Here is an 18393-nt window from a genome sequence, read left to right on the forward strand (position 1 = left end):
GTTTTCAGGTAGCTGATGAAATGGTCAAATAATGACAGTCTCCCAACTTAGGACTTTTTGGCGAGTTCCATGCCTTTTCTACCCATTCAGTGATTGCAAAACCGCTTATTTCTTTAGTTATCATGACTGCTAGTTTGTTGATGGAAGAAGATGGGTAGAAGTCACATTAAAATGTTACAAAGTTAGTTGTTCTTACTGAGTTTCTGCTATTTGTCTTGAATTAAAGCACATCTAAGTGTTGCATTTATTTTGTTAATTTCCAGAGTATGGAAATGTTAATTTTGACAGTTTGTCAGTTGTCTTTTCACTTTATTTATTTATTTATTTTTAAATATATTTTGTTTTAGTTGTAGTTGGACACAGTACCTTTTACTGTATTTTTATGTGGTGCTGAGGATCGAACCCGGTGTCCTGCACGTGCTAGATGAGCGCTCTACGGCTGAGCCACAACCCCAGCCCCTGTCTTTTTACTTTAATGTAGAGAACTAGATTTTCAGAGCTCCTTATTTCACCTTTTATTTTTTTTTTTCTTTCTTTCTTTTTTTTTTTTTTGGAAGTAAATTACACCAAATTGAAAAGTTGCCTTTAAAAGATGACAAAATAGTTTTCATAGTTAAAAATTGGACATTGAGGGTTGGGGTTTTGGCTCAGCAGTAGAGTGCATGCCTAGTACGTGCGAGGCCCTGGGTTTGTTCCTCAGCACCACATAAAAATAAATAAGTAAAATAAAGGCATTGTATCCAACTACAACTAAAAAAAAAATAAATATAAAAAAAAATTGGACATTGAGGTCAACAAAATGTAGTTGAGTTACTTTCAAGTGATTGATACCTGAGGGTTTTTTTCCATGTTAACACACCTAATGTGAATCTGAACCTAACTCAGTGCTTTCTTAATTGGAATAGTATTTTGTATAAGGTAATTAGTAATGCAACTAGGGTTTGTGTAAGTAACATTTATGTAATATTAACATGAAAAACATTAGTCTTTTCTAGGGAATGCACTTCAAGAACTAAGAGACTACTAAGTTAATTTTTACTCCATTTCCTTTTGTTGCTTTATTTATACAAACGTACTTTATTTCCAATGACATTCTGTTTCTGCAAATGTAAATTATAGTGACAGTAATGGAAGGTTTTGATTATGAAAATTGAGAAAAGTAGATTGAGAGGAGTGCTAGTTGTAAAGATGGAAAAGATACTGTTAATAGTTATAAAGTGCTTACTGGATGTGTTGTTGTATGGCTCCTCCTGGACTTCTCTCTGATCCAGTAATAAACCTTATAAGACTCAGGAGATATTAAAAGTATAGCTCTATGTAATCCTCAATAGTTGTTATGGCAGGTAAGGTTGTTAGGATGTGATTCGAATGTGATTTTTCAGCTTCACATAATTGGAAACTAGGGTTATTTATTGTTCCTTTATTGGTCTGTAGAGATTGTAGTAACAGAGCTCAAACTACTAATTTCTGTCTTAGCATTTTTTTTAACCTCCTTAAGTGAAGCACAGAAGAATAATAAAATGATAAGAGTGATTATCTCAGAGACATCTGCTTCTTGGGTGTTTGGAAATATTTTATTGCCAAATTATCAGATACATCCAAGATTATCAAACAAATTAACCAGTCGAAGAACATTCTTTAAATTAATGATAAACCTAATATGAGTCCTTAGAAGCTAGACATGGTGGAGTACACCTCTAATCCCAGCAGCTCTGGAGGCTGAGGCAAGAGATCATAAGTTTGACACCAGACTCAACAACTCAGTGAAACCTTTAGCAACTCAGCAAGACCCTATCTCAAAAAATAAAAAGGACTGAGGATGTGACAGTGTGCCCCTGGATTAGGTCCCTGGTACTGGAAGGGTTGGGGGGAGATTCCTCAGAAATAAGATGTATGGTAATGACAATTATTTACTTATTTATTTATTTTTTAGTTTTAAAGTTGGCCATTGGAAAGGGAACGTACACACACACAAAAAAATATCTACAACTGACATCACACTTTATGATACAGTCTGCACAGTTCCTCTAGATTCTTTTAAAAAGCCTTTGGTCCCATTATGTTCTTTTCATTGAAAGAGATGCACTCATTATTCTTAACATCTCCCCCTCATTTATACGAGAATATTTGAGTTGAATATACAGTCATCCTCTGGTATCTATGGGGGATTAGTTCTAGGACCCCAGAAGTTCCAGGACCAGCAAATCTGAGGGTGCCCATCTGAGGGTGCCCAGATTCCTTATATAAAGTAGTGTGGTATTTGCATAAAATCTGCACACATCCTCTTGTATACTTTAATCATTTCTAGTATATACTTAATACAAATAAATGTTATGAAAATGGTTGTAATCCTGTAATATTTAGGGAATAATAAGAAAAAAACATGTTACATGTTCAGTACGGACACAATTTTTCTGAATATTTTCTATGCATGATTGGTTGAATCCAGTGGTGCAGAATCCACAGATATGGAGAGCTGACTTTTTCAGGATTTTGTTAGAGAAATCCAGTTTTCCTGCATTTTTGTAAAATTGTCATTATTTATTTTATATTTTACTACTCACATAAGTATATAAATGATATCTCATAATCTTAAATTTTCATTTCTCTAATGATATTGAACATTTTTTATGTACTTAATTGGCATCTGAATATTTTATTTGAAATGTCTCTTCATGTTTTTAGCTCATTTTCTATTTGTTTTCTAACAATCGCACTTTGAGAGTTCATTAGATATTCTAGATACTAGTCAGATAAGTAGTTTATAAAAATTTTTCATAGTCTGTAGTTTCAAAGTTTTTGTCCTCTTAATGTCTTTTGCACCGAATGTTAAAGGTTTTTTTTTTCAGGGGGAGTACCCTCAATTAAACCCACGGGTCCTTAACCACTGAGCCACATTCCCAGCCCTTTTAAAATATTTTATTTAGATTTGTCACTGAATTGCTTAGGGCCTCAGCCTCCCAATCCTTGGGATTACAGGCATGCTCCACCATGCCTGGCAGAATTTTGAAGTTTTGATGAAATACCCAGTTTGTCAGGTTTTTTTGTTTTTTTTTTTTTTACGTTTATGAATCATGCTTTTGGTGTCACATCTAAGAACATTTCACCAAGTGTAGGTACTGAAGATTTTTTCATGTTTTTCTTTTTTTGGTGGCGGTGGGGGGTAGGTAGGGTTGGCCACTGGGGATTGAATTTAGGGGCACTTGACCACTGAGCCTCATCCCCAGCCCTAATTTGTATTTTATTTAGAGAAAGGGTCTCACTGAGTTGATTAGCACCTTGGTTTTGCTGAGGCTGGCTTTGAACTTGTGATTCTCCTGCCTCAGCCTCCTGAGCTACTGGGATTACAGGCTTGTGCCACTGCACCTGGCTTTTTTTTATTTTTAGCAGGGAGCGGGTGATGTTTTCTACTGGAAGTTTTGCAGTTTTAGGTTTTAAATGTAAATTTGATTCAATGAGTAACTTTCTCTATGAGGTTTAGGTTGAGGCTCCTTTTTTATTTTGGGTATAGCCGACTTTTCCAGCACTGTATGTTAAAAATGGCATCTCTTCATTGAATGGCTTTTGCACCTTTGTTAAAAATCAATTGCCTGTACTTATTTTAGTTCACTGACCCGTGTATCTCTGCTGCTATTACCACAGTCTTGATTACTGTAGCTACATATTAAATCATAAAATCTGGGAGTGATGATTCCTACTTTGTTCTTATTTGGGGTAGGAGTAGAGTTGTTCCCTTTTTTTTTTTTTCTTTTTTCAAAATAATTTTCTTTTTTAACTATTCTGATTGCTTTGCTTCCCTGCTCTTCCCCCCGCGCCCCCCCCCCCATTGGCAATTAAACCCAGGATGTTTACCATTGGGCCACATCACTAGCCCTTTTTAAATTTTGAGACAGAGTCTCACTGAGTTGCTAAGGCTGACCTCAAACTTGTGATGCTCCTTCCTCAACCTCTTGAGTCACTGAGATTATAGGTGTGTGCCACCATGCCCAGCTATTTCCTTTGCTTTTCCATATAAATTTAGAATAATCTCTTATCTGCAGAAAAAGCCTACTAGGAATTTGGAGAGAATCGACATCTTTATTATATTCAGTCTTCCAATTCATGAACATATTATGTCTCTCTATTTATATAGATCTTTGATATTTGTCAACATTGTTTTAGTTTTTAGCATAGAATTTCTGTGTTTTGTTAGATTTACACTTTTTAATTTTTTGTTTAGTAGTTGAAATGGGGTTACATTTTAAATTTGACTCCGCATATTTGTTTCCAGTAGAAGCAAATGAAGTTGATTTTTGTATGTTAGTGTATCCTGCGACCTTGCTAAACTCACTACTTCAAGTGTTTTGTAGATTCCTTGAGGTTTTCTACATAGACTTCATGTCATCTGCAAATAGTAAGTTTTATTTCTTCCTGTTTATGCTTTTCCCCCTTACTTTATTGCCCTGGTTAGGACTTACAGCTTTAAGTTGAGTCAAGTGGTGAGAGCAAACTCCCATCCTTGTTTTGTTCCTGGGAGAAGACATTCAGGTTTTAGCGAATCATTATGTGTAATGCTAGCTGTAGGTTTTTTGTTTTTTTTTTTTTTTTTGTAGACATCTTTAATTATGTTGAAGAAGGTTCCCTTTATTTCTAGATTTTGAGAATTTTTATCATGAATGGATGGTGGATTTTGTCATGCTTTTCTGCTTTGGTTGGAAATATTGTGATTTTTTAAAAATTCTGTTAATTTGCAGGATAATACTGGTCCCATAAAATGAGTTGAGAAGGGTTCTTTCCTCTTTTGCTCTCTGGAATAGATTGTGTAGAAGTGGTTATTAACTTTTTGTTAAGTAGTTGGTATAATCCTCCAGTGAAGCCATCTGGGTCTGAAGAGTTATTGGAAGTTTTAAAATTATAAATTCAAATTTTAAAATAGTAACAGAGCTGTTTAAATTATCTTTTATATTGGTTAAATTCTGCATTTTGTCCCTTTTTAGAAATTTGTCCATTTTATGTGTCAGACTATTGTACTTATGTATAATTATGGATTTCTGGTTTTTATTTCAGTTCTACAGTTTTTGCTTCATAAATTTTGGAGCTCTGTTGGTGCATTCACAGTTAGGATTGCTGTGTCCTGGTGAATTGACACTTTTATCATTATGTACTATCCCTACATGTTCCCAAGAATTAATTGTTCTAAATCTGAATTCGACTTTATCTGATGTCCATATGGGCACTCCTGTTTGTGTGTATTAATGTTTCCTTGATAAGTCTTTTCCCATAATCGCACTTTCCACTTGCCTATATTGTTAAATTTGTGGAGAGTTTCTTGGAGGCAGCTTACAATTTGAGTCATGGTTTTGTTTTGTTTTTTTCCCCTCCTTTGCTAATGGCTGACTTTTAATTGGTGAATCTTTGTATAATTTTTTTATTTGTTTTAATTTGTTATTCATGACAGTAGAATGCATTTATGCACTTTGATAAGAATCTTTTTTAAAAAAATATTTTTAGTTGTAGATGGAAACAATACCTTATTTATTTTCATGTGGTGCTGAGGATTAAACCCAGTGCCTCACAGGTTCGAGGAAAGCGCTTTACCACCGAGCCACAACCCCAGCCTTAATTTTTTCTTTTTTTGGAGTAGAGAGTTTTTATTTCTTTTTTAAAAATGTTTTTATTCTAAATTGTTATATATGACAATAGAATGCATTACATTTCATATTATACATATGGAGCATATTTTTTCATATCTTCGGTCGTATACAAAGTATATTCACACCATTCGTTGTCTTCATACATATACTTAGGGTAATGAGATCCATCTCATTCCACTATCTTTTTTACACCCCTTGCCCCCTTTCTTCCCCTCCCTCTCCTTTGCTCTATCTAGAGTTTGTCTATTCCTCCCATGCTTCCCCTCCCAACCCAACTATGAATCACCCTCCTTATATTAGAGAAAACATTTGGCATTTGTTTTGTTGGGATTGGCTTACTTCACTTAGCATTATATTCTCCAATGCCATGATTTTATTCTCTTGTATTGCTGAGTAATATTCTGTTGTGTATAAATACCACATTTTCTTTATCCATTCATCTACCAAAGGGCATCTAGGTTGGTTCCACAGTTTAGCAATTGTGAATTGTGCTGTAATAAACATTGATGTGGCTATGTCCCTGTAGTCTGCTGTTTTTAATTCCTTTGGATATAGACCAAGGAGTGGAATAACTGGGTCAAATGGTGGTTCCATTCCAAGTTTTCCAAGGAATCTCCAAACTGCTTTCCATATTGGCTGCACCATTTTGCAGTCCCACCAGCAATGTATGAGTGTGCCCTTTTCCCCACATCCTCGCCAATACTTGTTGTTGTTAGTATTCTTAATAGCTGCAATTCTGACTGGAGTTTTGATGTGCATTTCTCTAATAGCTAGAGATGTTGAACATTTTTTCATATATTTGTTGGTTGGTTGTATATCACTTTCTGAGAAGTGTCTGTTCAGTTTCTTGGCCCATTTATTGATTGGGTTATTTGTTATTTTGGTGTTTAGCTTTTTGATTTCTTTATATACCCTAGAGATTAGTGCTCTGATGTGCAAGTGGAAAAAATTTGCTCCCAAGCTATAGGCTCTCTGTTTACCTTGTTGATTGTTTCTTTTGCTGAGAAGAAGCTTTTTGGTTTGAATCCATCCCATTTATTAATTACTGATTTTAATTCTTACGCTATAGGAGTTTTATTAAGGAAGTAGGGTCCTAGTCCAGTATGACGGAGATTGGGGCCTTCTTTGTCTTCTGTTAGACACAGGGTCTCTGGTTTAATTCCTAGGTCCTGAATCCACCGTGAGTTGAGTTTTGTGTATGGTGAGGATAGGGGTTTAATTTCATTTTGTTGCATATGGGTTTCCAGTTCTCCCAGCACTATTTGTTGAAGAGGCTATCTTTTCTCCAATGTATGTTTTTTGCACCTTTGTCTAATATAAGATAACTGTAATTATGTGGGTTAGTCTCTATTCTGTACCATTGGTCTACCAGTCTATTTTGGTGCCAATACCATGCTGTTTTTGTTACTATTTCTCTGTAGTATAGTTTAAGGTCTGCTATAGTGATGCCACCTGCTTCACTCTTCTTGCTTTAGTTATTCTGAGTCTCTTATTTTTCCAGATGAATTTTATGACTGCTTTTTGTATTTCTATGAGGAATGTCATTGGGATTTTGATTGGAATTGCATGTATAGTGCTTTTTGGTAATATGGCCATTTTGACAGTATTAATTCTGCTTATGTAGTTGATGAATCTTAACATGCTAAAACTATTTCTCATATTACTTTTATACTTATATAATTATTACTGGAGGTAAAGTCTACCTGGTCCCTCAGGATCAGCTAATTAAGCCGAGGGACAAAAGATGCTGAGGCAAGGAAGTTGACCTTAACTGAAAAACTGACTCAATAAGAAGAAAGGGGAATCATGTGTCTAACACCCTTCTTAAGGGAAATTTGATCCAGGTAGCTTATATAGGTGGTTGATGGGTGTTCCCAAGCTGGTGGGCATCTTCCTGCAGCTGTGTTCATCTTCCTGCAGTTGGAGGGCAGATGATGCACATCTTACCCAGATAACTTAGTTATGTAGTGTTTTTTGGCTTCTGTTTCAGAAACAAAGATCACTTATTATTCCTTTGGGTTCTCTCTCTCACGATTAGTTAGCATAATAAACCATGGACAGCCTAGAGTGGCTATTTGAAGTTCATATAATTTGAATTGGAATGTAGCTTTCTTGTGGGGGTGGGGTGGGAAGACCCTTGGTCATGCCAGTTAATTGTCAGACTCCCTGTAATGGAAAAGAACATCCTTCCTTTAGTTATATACTATAAACACAGGCCGTGAAGATAAAATGTCTGCAGTTCTTTGTTTCATAATGTTGACTTTTACTTTCAGCTTTTACCTATTGACATGAATAGAAATCAACTTTAAATGAATACCACTGATTCGAAATGTTTCTTTTTTTATTATTACTATTTTATTTACTTATTTTCACATTGCTTACTACTATTCTTTACCCATATTAAAACTTCCTAAATACTTACATTTCTTCCTACTTTAGTTTATCTAATTGATTTTAAGGTAAAAATTTTATGAATTTTAAATGTTGAATCAAGGAATATCTGAAAAATGTTTTGAGTTTTCTCTAACATGAATGTTAGTTTTCTGGATATAAAAGCCTGTGTTTCTATTATTTTTCCCCCCAGAACATTGGAGCTGCAGCTTCATTGTCTTAACATGTAGTTGATATCATTATGATTTCTGTTCTTCTATAGACATTCTGTTTTTCCTGTTTTCTTAGGTTAAAAATTCAGAAGCAAAGATTGGTAGGCTTAAGTTTTCTCTTTAGTTTTTATTTTATTTTGTTTTGGTTTGGTTTTTTAACATCTTTATTTATTTATTTTTATGTGGTACTGAGGATCGAACCCAGTACCTCACATGTTTGAGGCAAGCATTCTATCACTGAGCCACAACCCCAACCTAGTTTTTATTTTGTAAGGACTACGTTTGAGGATAGTTGAAATGAAGGTTATTGTTATATTTAAAAACAAAGAAAACCTCCCATGTTTTCCTAAAATCTTAAGTTTTCTAGGGAATGGCCTAAAAGTTATCTTACCTTTTGTCATTCTACAATGATTTTAAATACTTGCATCAATGAATAACATTCAGCTTCTTGAGGTGGCATTACCCTCTCCCTTATTTATGTATTTTAAATTGTAATGTGACTTCCTGAAATTTTAGAATATTGAATTCTCTTTGGAGCAGTTAAAAATAAAGCCTTTTTTAAGGCAATAAATATTTGTTTAGATGATGAAATATATATTTGTGTGTATATGTATTTTTTTATACCTACAGTTCTTATCCTAATGTTTCAAAATTTGTTAGTTTCCTAAGTTTTAATTAAAAAAAATAACAATTATCTTTTAAACAACATTGTGTCTTCCACAGTCCTTTTATTTGGTGATTTTTTTTAAAACTTAGATCTTGTGTGGACAGTAATGACCTCACGTTTCCGATTGCCTGCTGGCAGAACCTACAATGTACGAGCATCAGAGTTGGCCCGAGACAGACAGAATACAGAGGTGGTTTGCAACATCCTTCTTCTGGATAACACTGTACAAGCTTTCAAAGTTAATGTAAGTATATTATTTTTTCTTCTTCGAATCATCATTATCATCATCATAACTACTTTTTAGTCTGAATTTAAATGTATTTTAAAACTAGAATCATTAAGTTGTTAGTTTGAAAAGTTATTCAGATATGAAAGTCTTTGGTACAGGTTTGTGTTAGGTATGTGTTCTCATTCAAATTGGGTGTTTTAAAAAAATCTTGCCCACTGAACACTGTTAACAAACCAGAAATAGTATGTGGGTGGTTGAAGGTACCTGAATGGAATTTGTTCTCTAACATAACTTATATGTTTCCATTGTAGTCTTTCTTGAACTATCTGTAAAACTTTTGCTAAATAAAGATAATTGATATTCCTGCTCTTAACTGAGTATTATCTTAATATTTGTTTATGCAATTTGTGTCTAGCTTCATTTGCTCATTGTTACTTGTGAGTTTCATCCATGTGGTATTAATAATAATAGTTCATTTTCATTGCTAGACAATTGCCTTTTGTATGAATATGTCACAGTTTAACCACTTATTTATCTGCTTGTCAATTTATTGTTTATATATTTGGATTGTTTCTACTTTGGGCTGTTGCACTGAACATTCTTGTACACATGTTGATATACAAACAAGGATGCATTCCCCCCTTTTTATTTTAAAAATTTTAAACATAAAGAAAGAATTAAAAAAATAGTACAATAAATACCCCATGCCCTTTACCAACATGTTTGAGAGTATCATAAAAGGATTTACTGTGTTGAACTTATATTAACATTTTGCACATTTGCTTTTTTTTTTCCCCGAACTTTCTCAAAGTAGTAGATTTCATCCATAGTACTTTAGCATCCAAAGAGACTCCTGAATTAATATAGTACTGTTATCACACCCTGAAATTTAATATTATGAAAATAATAGTTTTTAATATTAATATTTAAACTGGAATTACTCATTTCCAAGTATTCACTATGACATAGCTGTTTTCTTCTGAGTAATTGAAAATGTTCATCTTTATTTATCGGTTTCTTAAGTTCAAACTGTTGTATATTACTGTACAGCATAATTGCTAATTTATCCTAAATTCCAAGCTATTTCACATCAGAAAAGAGACTGCAGATTGATGAAAGGCACATTAATAACCTTTGAGATATTTTTAGTATATACAACAATTCAGTATGTCTTTTCTAAAATGTTGAACTTCTAATTTTTATTTCTATTCTATCATCTACTAATAGTTAGTTGGAGTATAGGTTGCTATGCAAAATTATTATGAAATGAAGGAAATTTTGCTTTAAAAATTTCTGATTAATGGAAACTCTTTAAGTATCAAACAACTGGTATAAAAAATGGTACTCTTTTTCCTGATATTAACTCATTAGATTTAGAAAACCAGGATCAGAGGTCTCAAATTCCTAACTAGCTTGCTAGTTGAGGGTCATAAACTTAAAAAAACTCTTGTTGTAAGTTGATATTAGTTAATATTTTGTTTTCATTTTAACTTACAGTTTGTATTTGTTTCATAGTATCATAAAAGGATTCTCTGTGTTTCCCATCTAGCATAATTTTTCTTTTGATAACTTTAATTATCAAATTATCAGCAAGACCTTGTCCACCGCCCCCTACCCCCCAAAAAAGAACCAAACAAACAATGGGCCAGGGATGTGGCTCAGTGGTTAAGTGCCTCAGCCTTTCAAGTAGGTACCAAAAACAGCAACAATAAAAAACTCAACCATTTATTATCCCCAGGAATTCTGTTTGTTATTTGGGGATTCACACATGAATGCTCTGTCTGCTCCATTATATGTCAGGCCTCAGCTGAAAGACTCAAAGGCTGGAGACTATCCACAAACAGGGAAACCTCAGCTGGGACTGAAGCATCTATATATGACCACTTTGTTTACCTTGGGCTGCTTCATAGCACAGTAGCTGGTTTCCAAGAGTGAGCACTCTTACATAAAAAGTCAGACTGGCTGGGCGTGGTGATGCAAGCCTGTTATCCCAGCAGCTCGGGAGGCTGAAACAAGGAGGATCATGGGTTCAAAGCCAGCTTCAGCAAAAGCAAGGTACTAAGCAACTTAGTGATATACCCTATTTCTAAATAAAATACAAAAATAGGGCTGGGGATGTGGCTCAGTGGCCAAGTGCCCCCAAGTTCAATCCCAGGAACCAAAAAAAAAAAAAAAAAGAGAGAGAGAAAGAGAGACTGTAGCCATATTACCTTTTCTTAGCTGACGCTTGGAAGTCTTGTAATGTTATTTTCACCATATTTTGCTTGTCAAAGTTTTCAAAAAAGGCACACTCACAGTAAAAGAAAGATAAATGTGCTGTCTTTTGAAAAAAGTGACAAGGTTCTGGAGGATCATGTGATCAGAAATACTGCTGTGGACTTGTTAGGAAAATATAGTCTGTCCATATGCCCATTGGTGGAGACATCTATCTTGCCCTCACCTGGTCACCCAGCTGCCTTAGTAGCCACAAACATTAATTCTCATTTTCTCATCATAGCAAGACTGCTTGCTACTTGGTACTTGGACTTTCTTTCTCTATAAAGGTATTGGAAAATACCCTCAAGGTGAAAACCAGCCTGGAACTAGATTCATTCAATTTTTTTTTCTCCCAACTATCATAGCCCTGCATAGGTTATTATCTGTTGTCTGAAAATTAGATGTATATTGATTCAGCTTTTCCCTCCCTCTCTCTCTCCCTCCCTCCCTTCCTTATTTTGATAGCATTGGGGATTACATGTCCAGCCCTTTTTATTTTGAGACAGATTCTCACTAAGTTGCTAAGGTTGGCCTCGAACTCTCAATCCTCCTGTTTTAGCCTCCCAAGTGTGTGGAATTTCAGGTGTGTGCCTCTGTGCCCAGAAAGTTATTTTTCTTAGTAATGTGTTAGGACTGCTTTTTCATTAGTCTTTTGAATTCTACACACAATTTTTTCTGTATCAGTTTGTTTAGTTTCCACAAAGAAAAGCAACAGGTGTTACATATGAGGAATTACTAATGTTATGATAAATTTTTTCTGAATGTTCAGGCATTTCCTTTTGGTGCTTCCTTTGGTTTGTTTATGATATGCTTTAAAGCTTATAGTTTTGGCTGTTCTAACAAGTTATTTAAGTTTGCTTGTTTTTGTTTTTTCCTCAAGTAATGGATTTGGAGATAGATAGGCACTTAATAAATTTAATACTTAATTTTAGCAGTAATTTTTAACGACTTACTATATATTATTTTTTTCTTTATTTTTGTGGTAGACAAGTACTCTACCATCAAGCTATACCCCTAGCCCATGTCAATATTTATTGATATCATTCAACTTTGAATCACTATGGGATAATTTGCATTTTTCTTTATTAAGAATACCTCACGCGGAAAAAACACTGGTTCTGCAAAGAACTAAATAGATCTGTCCCTGGATTTTAGGTATTGAGGATAGATTCTAGGATACCTGTCTAGATTTATGTAGTCCTGGATTGTAGGCTATTTAGATATCACAAACAGATAATCTAAGCATAAAGTGATGTAAAAATTAAGACTTAAAATGCTGTACAAACAACTGAGACAGGAAGCACTGTGGTGTAGGGAGACAGCATAGTATAGTAAAAAACTGCATGGGCCATAGGATCTGAAGGACAAGATTTGCATTCTGTTCTGCTCTATACTTGATCTGTGACGTAGTCTGTCTTACCTGACCTTTGAGGTATAGTCATTTTGTTCAAATGAATGCAATTGAGAACCAAAGAATATAACTGACTTGTGCATAGATTTCAACCACTTACTTCCCTTACTGTTTTTAGCCTTGTGCTTTATCCTGCCGTTTCTTGATACTTGTGTCTCTATTGGGGGCTTCTCTGTTGGATTTGCTTCTTGTTGGTATTCTTTGTGGATATTTGAATTAGCTCTGCTGTCTCTTTGATGTTATTTCCATCTTCTGGAGTGTGTTAATATCTCTGATATCTTCTCCTCTGTTGTTCTTGTGGTTTTAACAGCTTTCTTTTTTTCCACAAACAAATGGGCTTTCCAGAAAGAATAAGTAGACATGTCCAGTCTATCTCATTTAACTGAAGGTTTAAACACTTTTAAACAGCAAATTGTTTTTCCTTAAAAAATTATTTTTTCTTAAAAATAATTTAAAAAATGGGTAGTTATATGTAATACAATTTGAAATCACATTGCATTAACATAAAGATTTTATATTTTGGGCTGGGTGTGGTGGCTCAGGGAATCTCAGCAACTCTGGAGGTTGAAGCAGGAGGATCACAAGTTTGAGGCCAGCCTTAGCAACTTAGCAAGATCCTGTGTCAAAATAAGAAGGGATGGAGATATAGCTCAGTGGTAAAGCAACCCTGGGTTCAGAACCCCAGAACCAAAACAGTTTTTTATTTTATTTTTTTGTTTACCTCTCATTTCCATTGTACTTTTGGGGGGGAGAATATAACAAAGTCACACTTTGTCATCAAGCATGTAAATATTGCAATCTTGCTTCAATATTCATTCTTCTACCCAAACTGCTTCCTCATTGATTATTATCTAGTTAAGAAATTCATCAGTTTATCAGGGCTCATTTTGTTTGTCCTCTAGAAGGCTTTACAACCGTTAACCTCTCCTTACTTCAAAAAAGCTCTGTTCTCCAATCACATTCTGGATCTGCCTCACCTATTCCTTGTATTTTAATGTTCCTTGAAGATTTACCATTGATTTTTGTTTCTTTTACTTTCATTCTTTTCAGTTGCTAAAGATTATCATATCTATTATATTCAGTCCTGATATCTTTCTCCTTTTTTATGTTTCATTATTCAAAAATATTTTACAGCATAGTTCACAATATAGCAAAAAAAAAAAAAAAAAGCTAAACTCTGGAACCAACCTAGATGCCCTTCAGTAAATGAATGGATAAAAAAAAATGTGGCATATATATACAATGCAATATTACTCAGCAATAAAATTTTGAGAATAAAATCATGGCATTTGCAGGTAAATGGTTGGAATTGGAGAAGATAATGCTAAATGAAGTTAGCTAATCCCCAAAAAACAAATGCCAAATGTTTTCTCTGATATAAGGAGACCGACTCATAGTGGGGTAGGGAGGGGGAGCATGGGGTAATAGATGAACTCTAGATAGGGAAGAGGGGTGGGAGGGGAAAAGAGGGGGCAGGGGGTTAGCAATGATGGTGGAATGTGATGGTCATCATTATCCAAAGTGCATGTATGAAGACATGAATTGGTATGAATATACTTTATATACAACCAGAGATATGAAAAATTGTACTATATATGTGTAATATGAATTATAATACATTCCACTGTCATTTATTTAAAAATATATATTTTTAGTTGTAGTTGGACACAATACCTTTATTTTGTTTATTTAGTTTTTTTTTGTTTGTTTGTTTTATGTGATGCTGGGGAACAAACCCAATTGCCTCACTCATGCTAGGCAAGTGCTCTACCACTAAGCCACACAACCCCAGCCCTCAGTCTTGATATCTTTCTATAACTTGAAACTCCAAAGACATCCCAAAGAAACTTACAGTGGTTTTAAGATTACATTTAATTTTTTGTAAGTTTTTTTGTTTGTTTGTTTGGTTTTTTTGGCCAAGAGAGTGAGAGGGTATGTAATCCCTTCATTTGAAACTTGGTGATCCTTTGGATTTCTTGCACAGTAGAATCTAATGGAAGAGATGTTAGAGGACTTTCTGGGATTTGTTAGAATATATTGTTCAGCTTCTGCTGCTGTCTTGTGGTTAACTCATTCTGGGAGTGTGTCTAGCTGCAATGTTAAGAAGGCTGACTCCCTTGAGGCCACACTGGTGGAGACCCAGGTAGATGGCATATAGAGAAAAAGATGGCCTAGATATTAGACATGTGAGCGAAGATACCTCTGAGGCGATTCCTGACCATGTTACTGCTCCATATGAAATTCATTGAGTGAGACTTAATTAAATGAACTTAGGAAGTTATTAACATACCATTTTAACATACTGTTTTGATGTGGCTTGTTAGATTGCAGTAAATAACCTGTATTCACATTTATCAGATCCTAAAATCATTGTCATCTCCCCATTGAACTTTAGTCTTTGTTTCTCCTAGTGTCATCATCACCTATGATATAACCTTTTAAACTTTTGTTCAGTTCTTTGGCTCATTTTAAAAAAAATCTTTAAACACGTTTTAAGGGGTTAAGGGTGTAGCCCAGTTGGAGCATTTGCCTAGCATGCATGTGGCCCCAAGTTCAATCCCTAGCATTGCCCCCTACAAAAAAAGTATTTCTTTTGTACACAACATAAAATTGACCATTTAAATTAAAGAGTACAATACAGTGGTATTGAGTATATTTACAGTGTTGTACAACCATCACCGTTATCTATTTTCTTAACTTTTTCATCAAATTCTGTACCCATTGTACAAATACTAATTTTTCCCAGCCCATAGTAACCTCAATTCTACTTTTCCATCCCTATGAATTTGCCCTTTTATTCCTGAATAATTTTCCATGTGTTTTATTATCACATATTGTTTATCCATCCTTCTGTTGATAGACCCTAGGTTATTTTCTTCTTTTGTCAATTGTGAATTAATACTGCTGTGAACATGGATGTACAGGAAAAAAGGAAAGAAAAAAGAAAAAAAAAGGAAAGAAAATTAAAAAAAGACTCATCCTTGAATTAAAAAAGAAAAAGAAAAGGGGATTTTCTGAGAAAAATACATTTATACCCATGAGACATTAAGTGTTTTTTTTTTTTTCTTTTTAAAGAAAGAAAAACTCTTTCTCGAAACCAAGGTAAAAAGAAAATAAAAGAAAGGTGGTGGTGGGGTCTTATGAAAGTCTAAGTGAGATCAGTAGAGTAGAAAAAAGGGACCAAGGGCAGGAAGGAGGGGAGGAAAGGGGGAAATGCTGGGAAATTATATTGGCTCAATTATTTTGTTACATTGTGTGCATGTACGAATGTAAACAACAAATCCCATGACATTCAACTATAATACACCAATAAAATATAGTTTCCTTAGAGGTGGGTGTTTAGCTTAGTGGTAGAACACTTGCATAACATGCCTGATGCCCTAGGTTTGATTTCCAGTGAGAGGTGAGGGAATTCATATGTTTCCTTGTAAAAGTTTCATGGTTTACGTATCACATTTAGATCTATGATCCATTTGAAGTCTATTTTTATATGGTCTGACAAATTCTATAAAAGATTACGTAAGTATTTTAGGCATTGAGCACCCAAAATGATCTGTTACCTGTTCTTCTTTGTTGTTTTTTTAACAACCCCTTAGAAATGTTAGAACTTGGCCTCAAGGGCTATACTAAAAATAAATGCCGGATTTGGGCTTTGAGCCATATTTTGGTGACCTCTGAATTTGCATGGGTCCATTTGTGTGTTTTATGTTCTGTTTCCCTGATCTGTGTATTTACTCTTTCTAAAACCCCATGTCTTGATTATACTTATACAAATTCTTGAAATTAGGTAATGTAAGTCCACCACTTTTTTTCTCCAAATCTATTTTTCTTTTCCAAAAGATAACCTTGACTTAATAACTTTTACCTTGTACCTATTTCTTTCCATATATATTTTAGAATCAGATTTTCTATATCTCCAACAAATCCTACTGGGATTCAGGTTGAGAATTGATTGTGTTGAACCTATATACATCAATTTAGAGAGCATAGGTATCTCAGCAAAATGTGTCATCTGATCCATATACATGGCATGTTGCCTTATTTGTTTATTTGATTAGTGTATGAGTTTATAGCATCTTGATCCTGAACAGATTTTGCTAGATTTATATCTAAGTGGGTTTTTTATATTCTATTATCATTTTTAAAATTTAGATTTCCAACTATTTATTACTTATATATGGAAATATAGTTGACTTTGTAAATGGACCTTGTACTGACTCACTAAACTCAATTCTAAGACCTTTTGTGTAGAGTCCATTGAATTTTTTATAAGACATTTTATTTGAAAATACAGATTTCCTTTCTCTCTCCCTTCCTTCCACTTTCCTTCTCACAGGCAGCCCATATTCAGCCACTCTCATAAAAAGTGAATTTTATGCAGTTTGATAAAATTGGGGAGAAGCAGTTAGTTTGCTTCTCCCTTTACCCACAGAAGCCTTGTAGAAATTAAAGCCAAGTGCTATACATATGTAGATTTAGCTAGGCTGTGCTTAGCAAGAGAACAAGTCAGTCTTAATTTCCTTCCTGTTTTTCCTCACCCTGAGGATATAAAAGCAGTTATGAGGAAGTTGCTTTTAATTTCAAAAGGAATGTGTTTCCTTTTTTCCCATTCCTTTCTTTTCTGGCTACACTAAGGGATAAATAGGAGTGATGAGAATGGAAATATTTCTTGTGTTTTCAATTTAGTAGCAAAGTGTTGAGTCTTACATTTGAGCATGATAGCTTAAGATGTTTTGTAGATGCCCTTTATCTATTTAAGGAAGTTCTCTTCTGTGCCTACTTTAGCAACAGTTTTTACCATGAATGGATGTTGAATTTCACCATGTTTTTTTCTTCATGATCATTGGCTCAAGTTCTTATTTAGTTCCCTAGTATAGTGAATTACAGTGATCGGTTTTTGATTGTTGAACCAGCCTTGCATTCCTAGACTAAACAGAACTTGGTCATGATCTATAATCCTTTTCACATTTTGCTGGATTTGATTTTGCTAATCCTATGTTGAGAATTTTTGTGTCTGTGTTTACTGGGGTTGTTATTATATAGTTTTATTTTCTTGTAATGTTTTGTCTTTTAGTATCAGGTTAATGTTAGTCTCATAAAATTAATTGTGAAATGTTTCTTTCTCTTATGTTTTCTGGAAAAGATGGTATAGAATTGGTATTATTTCCTCCTGAAATGTTTGGTAGAATGTGTGGGGGGGGTATTTTTTTTTCCAGCTAGCTTTGATAATTTGTGTCTTTTAAGAAATTGGTCCATTTTACCTAAATAGTCATATTTTATCTGAATAGTGCACATACAATATTTTGTAGTATTCCTTTCTTATCTGTAGAATCTGTATTAGTGTCTGTAGTTCTTTTCTGATAGTACTGCTCACTCACTCTCTAGCTAGTATGTTATCAATTTTATTGATTTTGTAAAATCACCCTACAATTATTTAACTCCTTAGTTGCATCAATTTCTGTTCTTATTATTTTCATTCTTCTCTTACTTTGGTTTAATTTAGCTCTTTTTTAATATCCCAAGGTAGAAGCCTAGGTTATTGACTTGCAATCTTTATTTTTTCTAGTATAAGCATTTAATGCTATAAATTTGGT

At 34.1% G+C, this 18393-nt stretch overlaps 1 protein-coding gene across 12 annotated transcripts in view; it reads left to right on the forward strand.

The window, feature by feature from the left end:
• PTPN4 (protein tyrosine phosphatase non-receptor type 4) overlaps positions 1 to 18393 on the forward strand; it is a 180516-nt gene that overhangs the window by 38495 nt on the left and 123628 nt on the right. For 11 of the 12 annotated variants that reach the window (XM_081260413.1, XM_081260419.1, XM_081260408.1 and 8 more), the window contains one exon: positions 8993 to 9147. In XM_081260413.1, the coding sequence (XP_081116539.1) occupies positions 8993 to 9147 (155 nt within the window). Of the gene's footprint in view, positions 1 to 8992; positions 9148 to 18393 lie in introns of those variants that run through there. The other variant, XM_081260412.1, reaches the window with a different exon arrangement.

The sequence above is a fragment of the Spermophilus citellus genome (genome assembly GCF_964194105.1).
Source record: "Spermophilus citellus genome assembly, chromosome: 11".
Taxonomy (NCBI): Eukaryota; Metazoa; Chordata; class Mammalia; order Rodentia; family Sciuridae; genus Spermophilus; species Spermophilus citellus.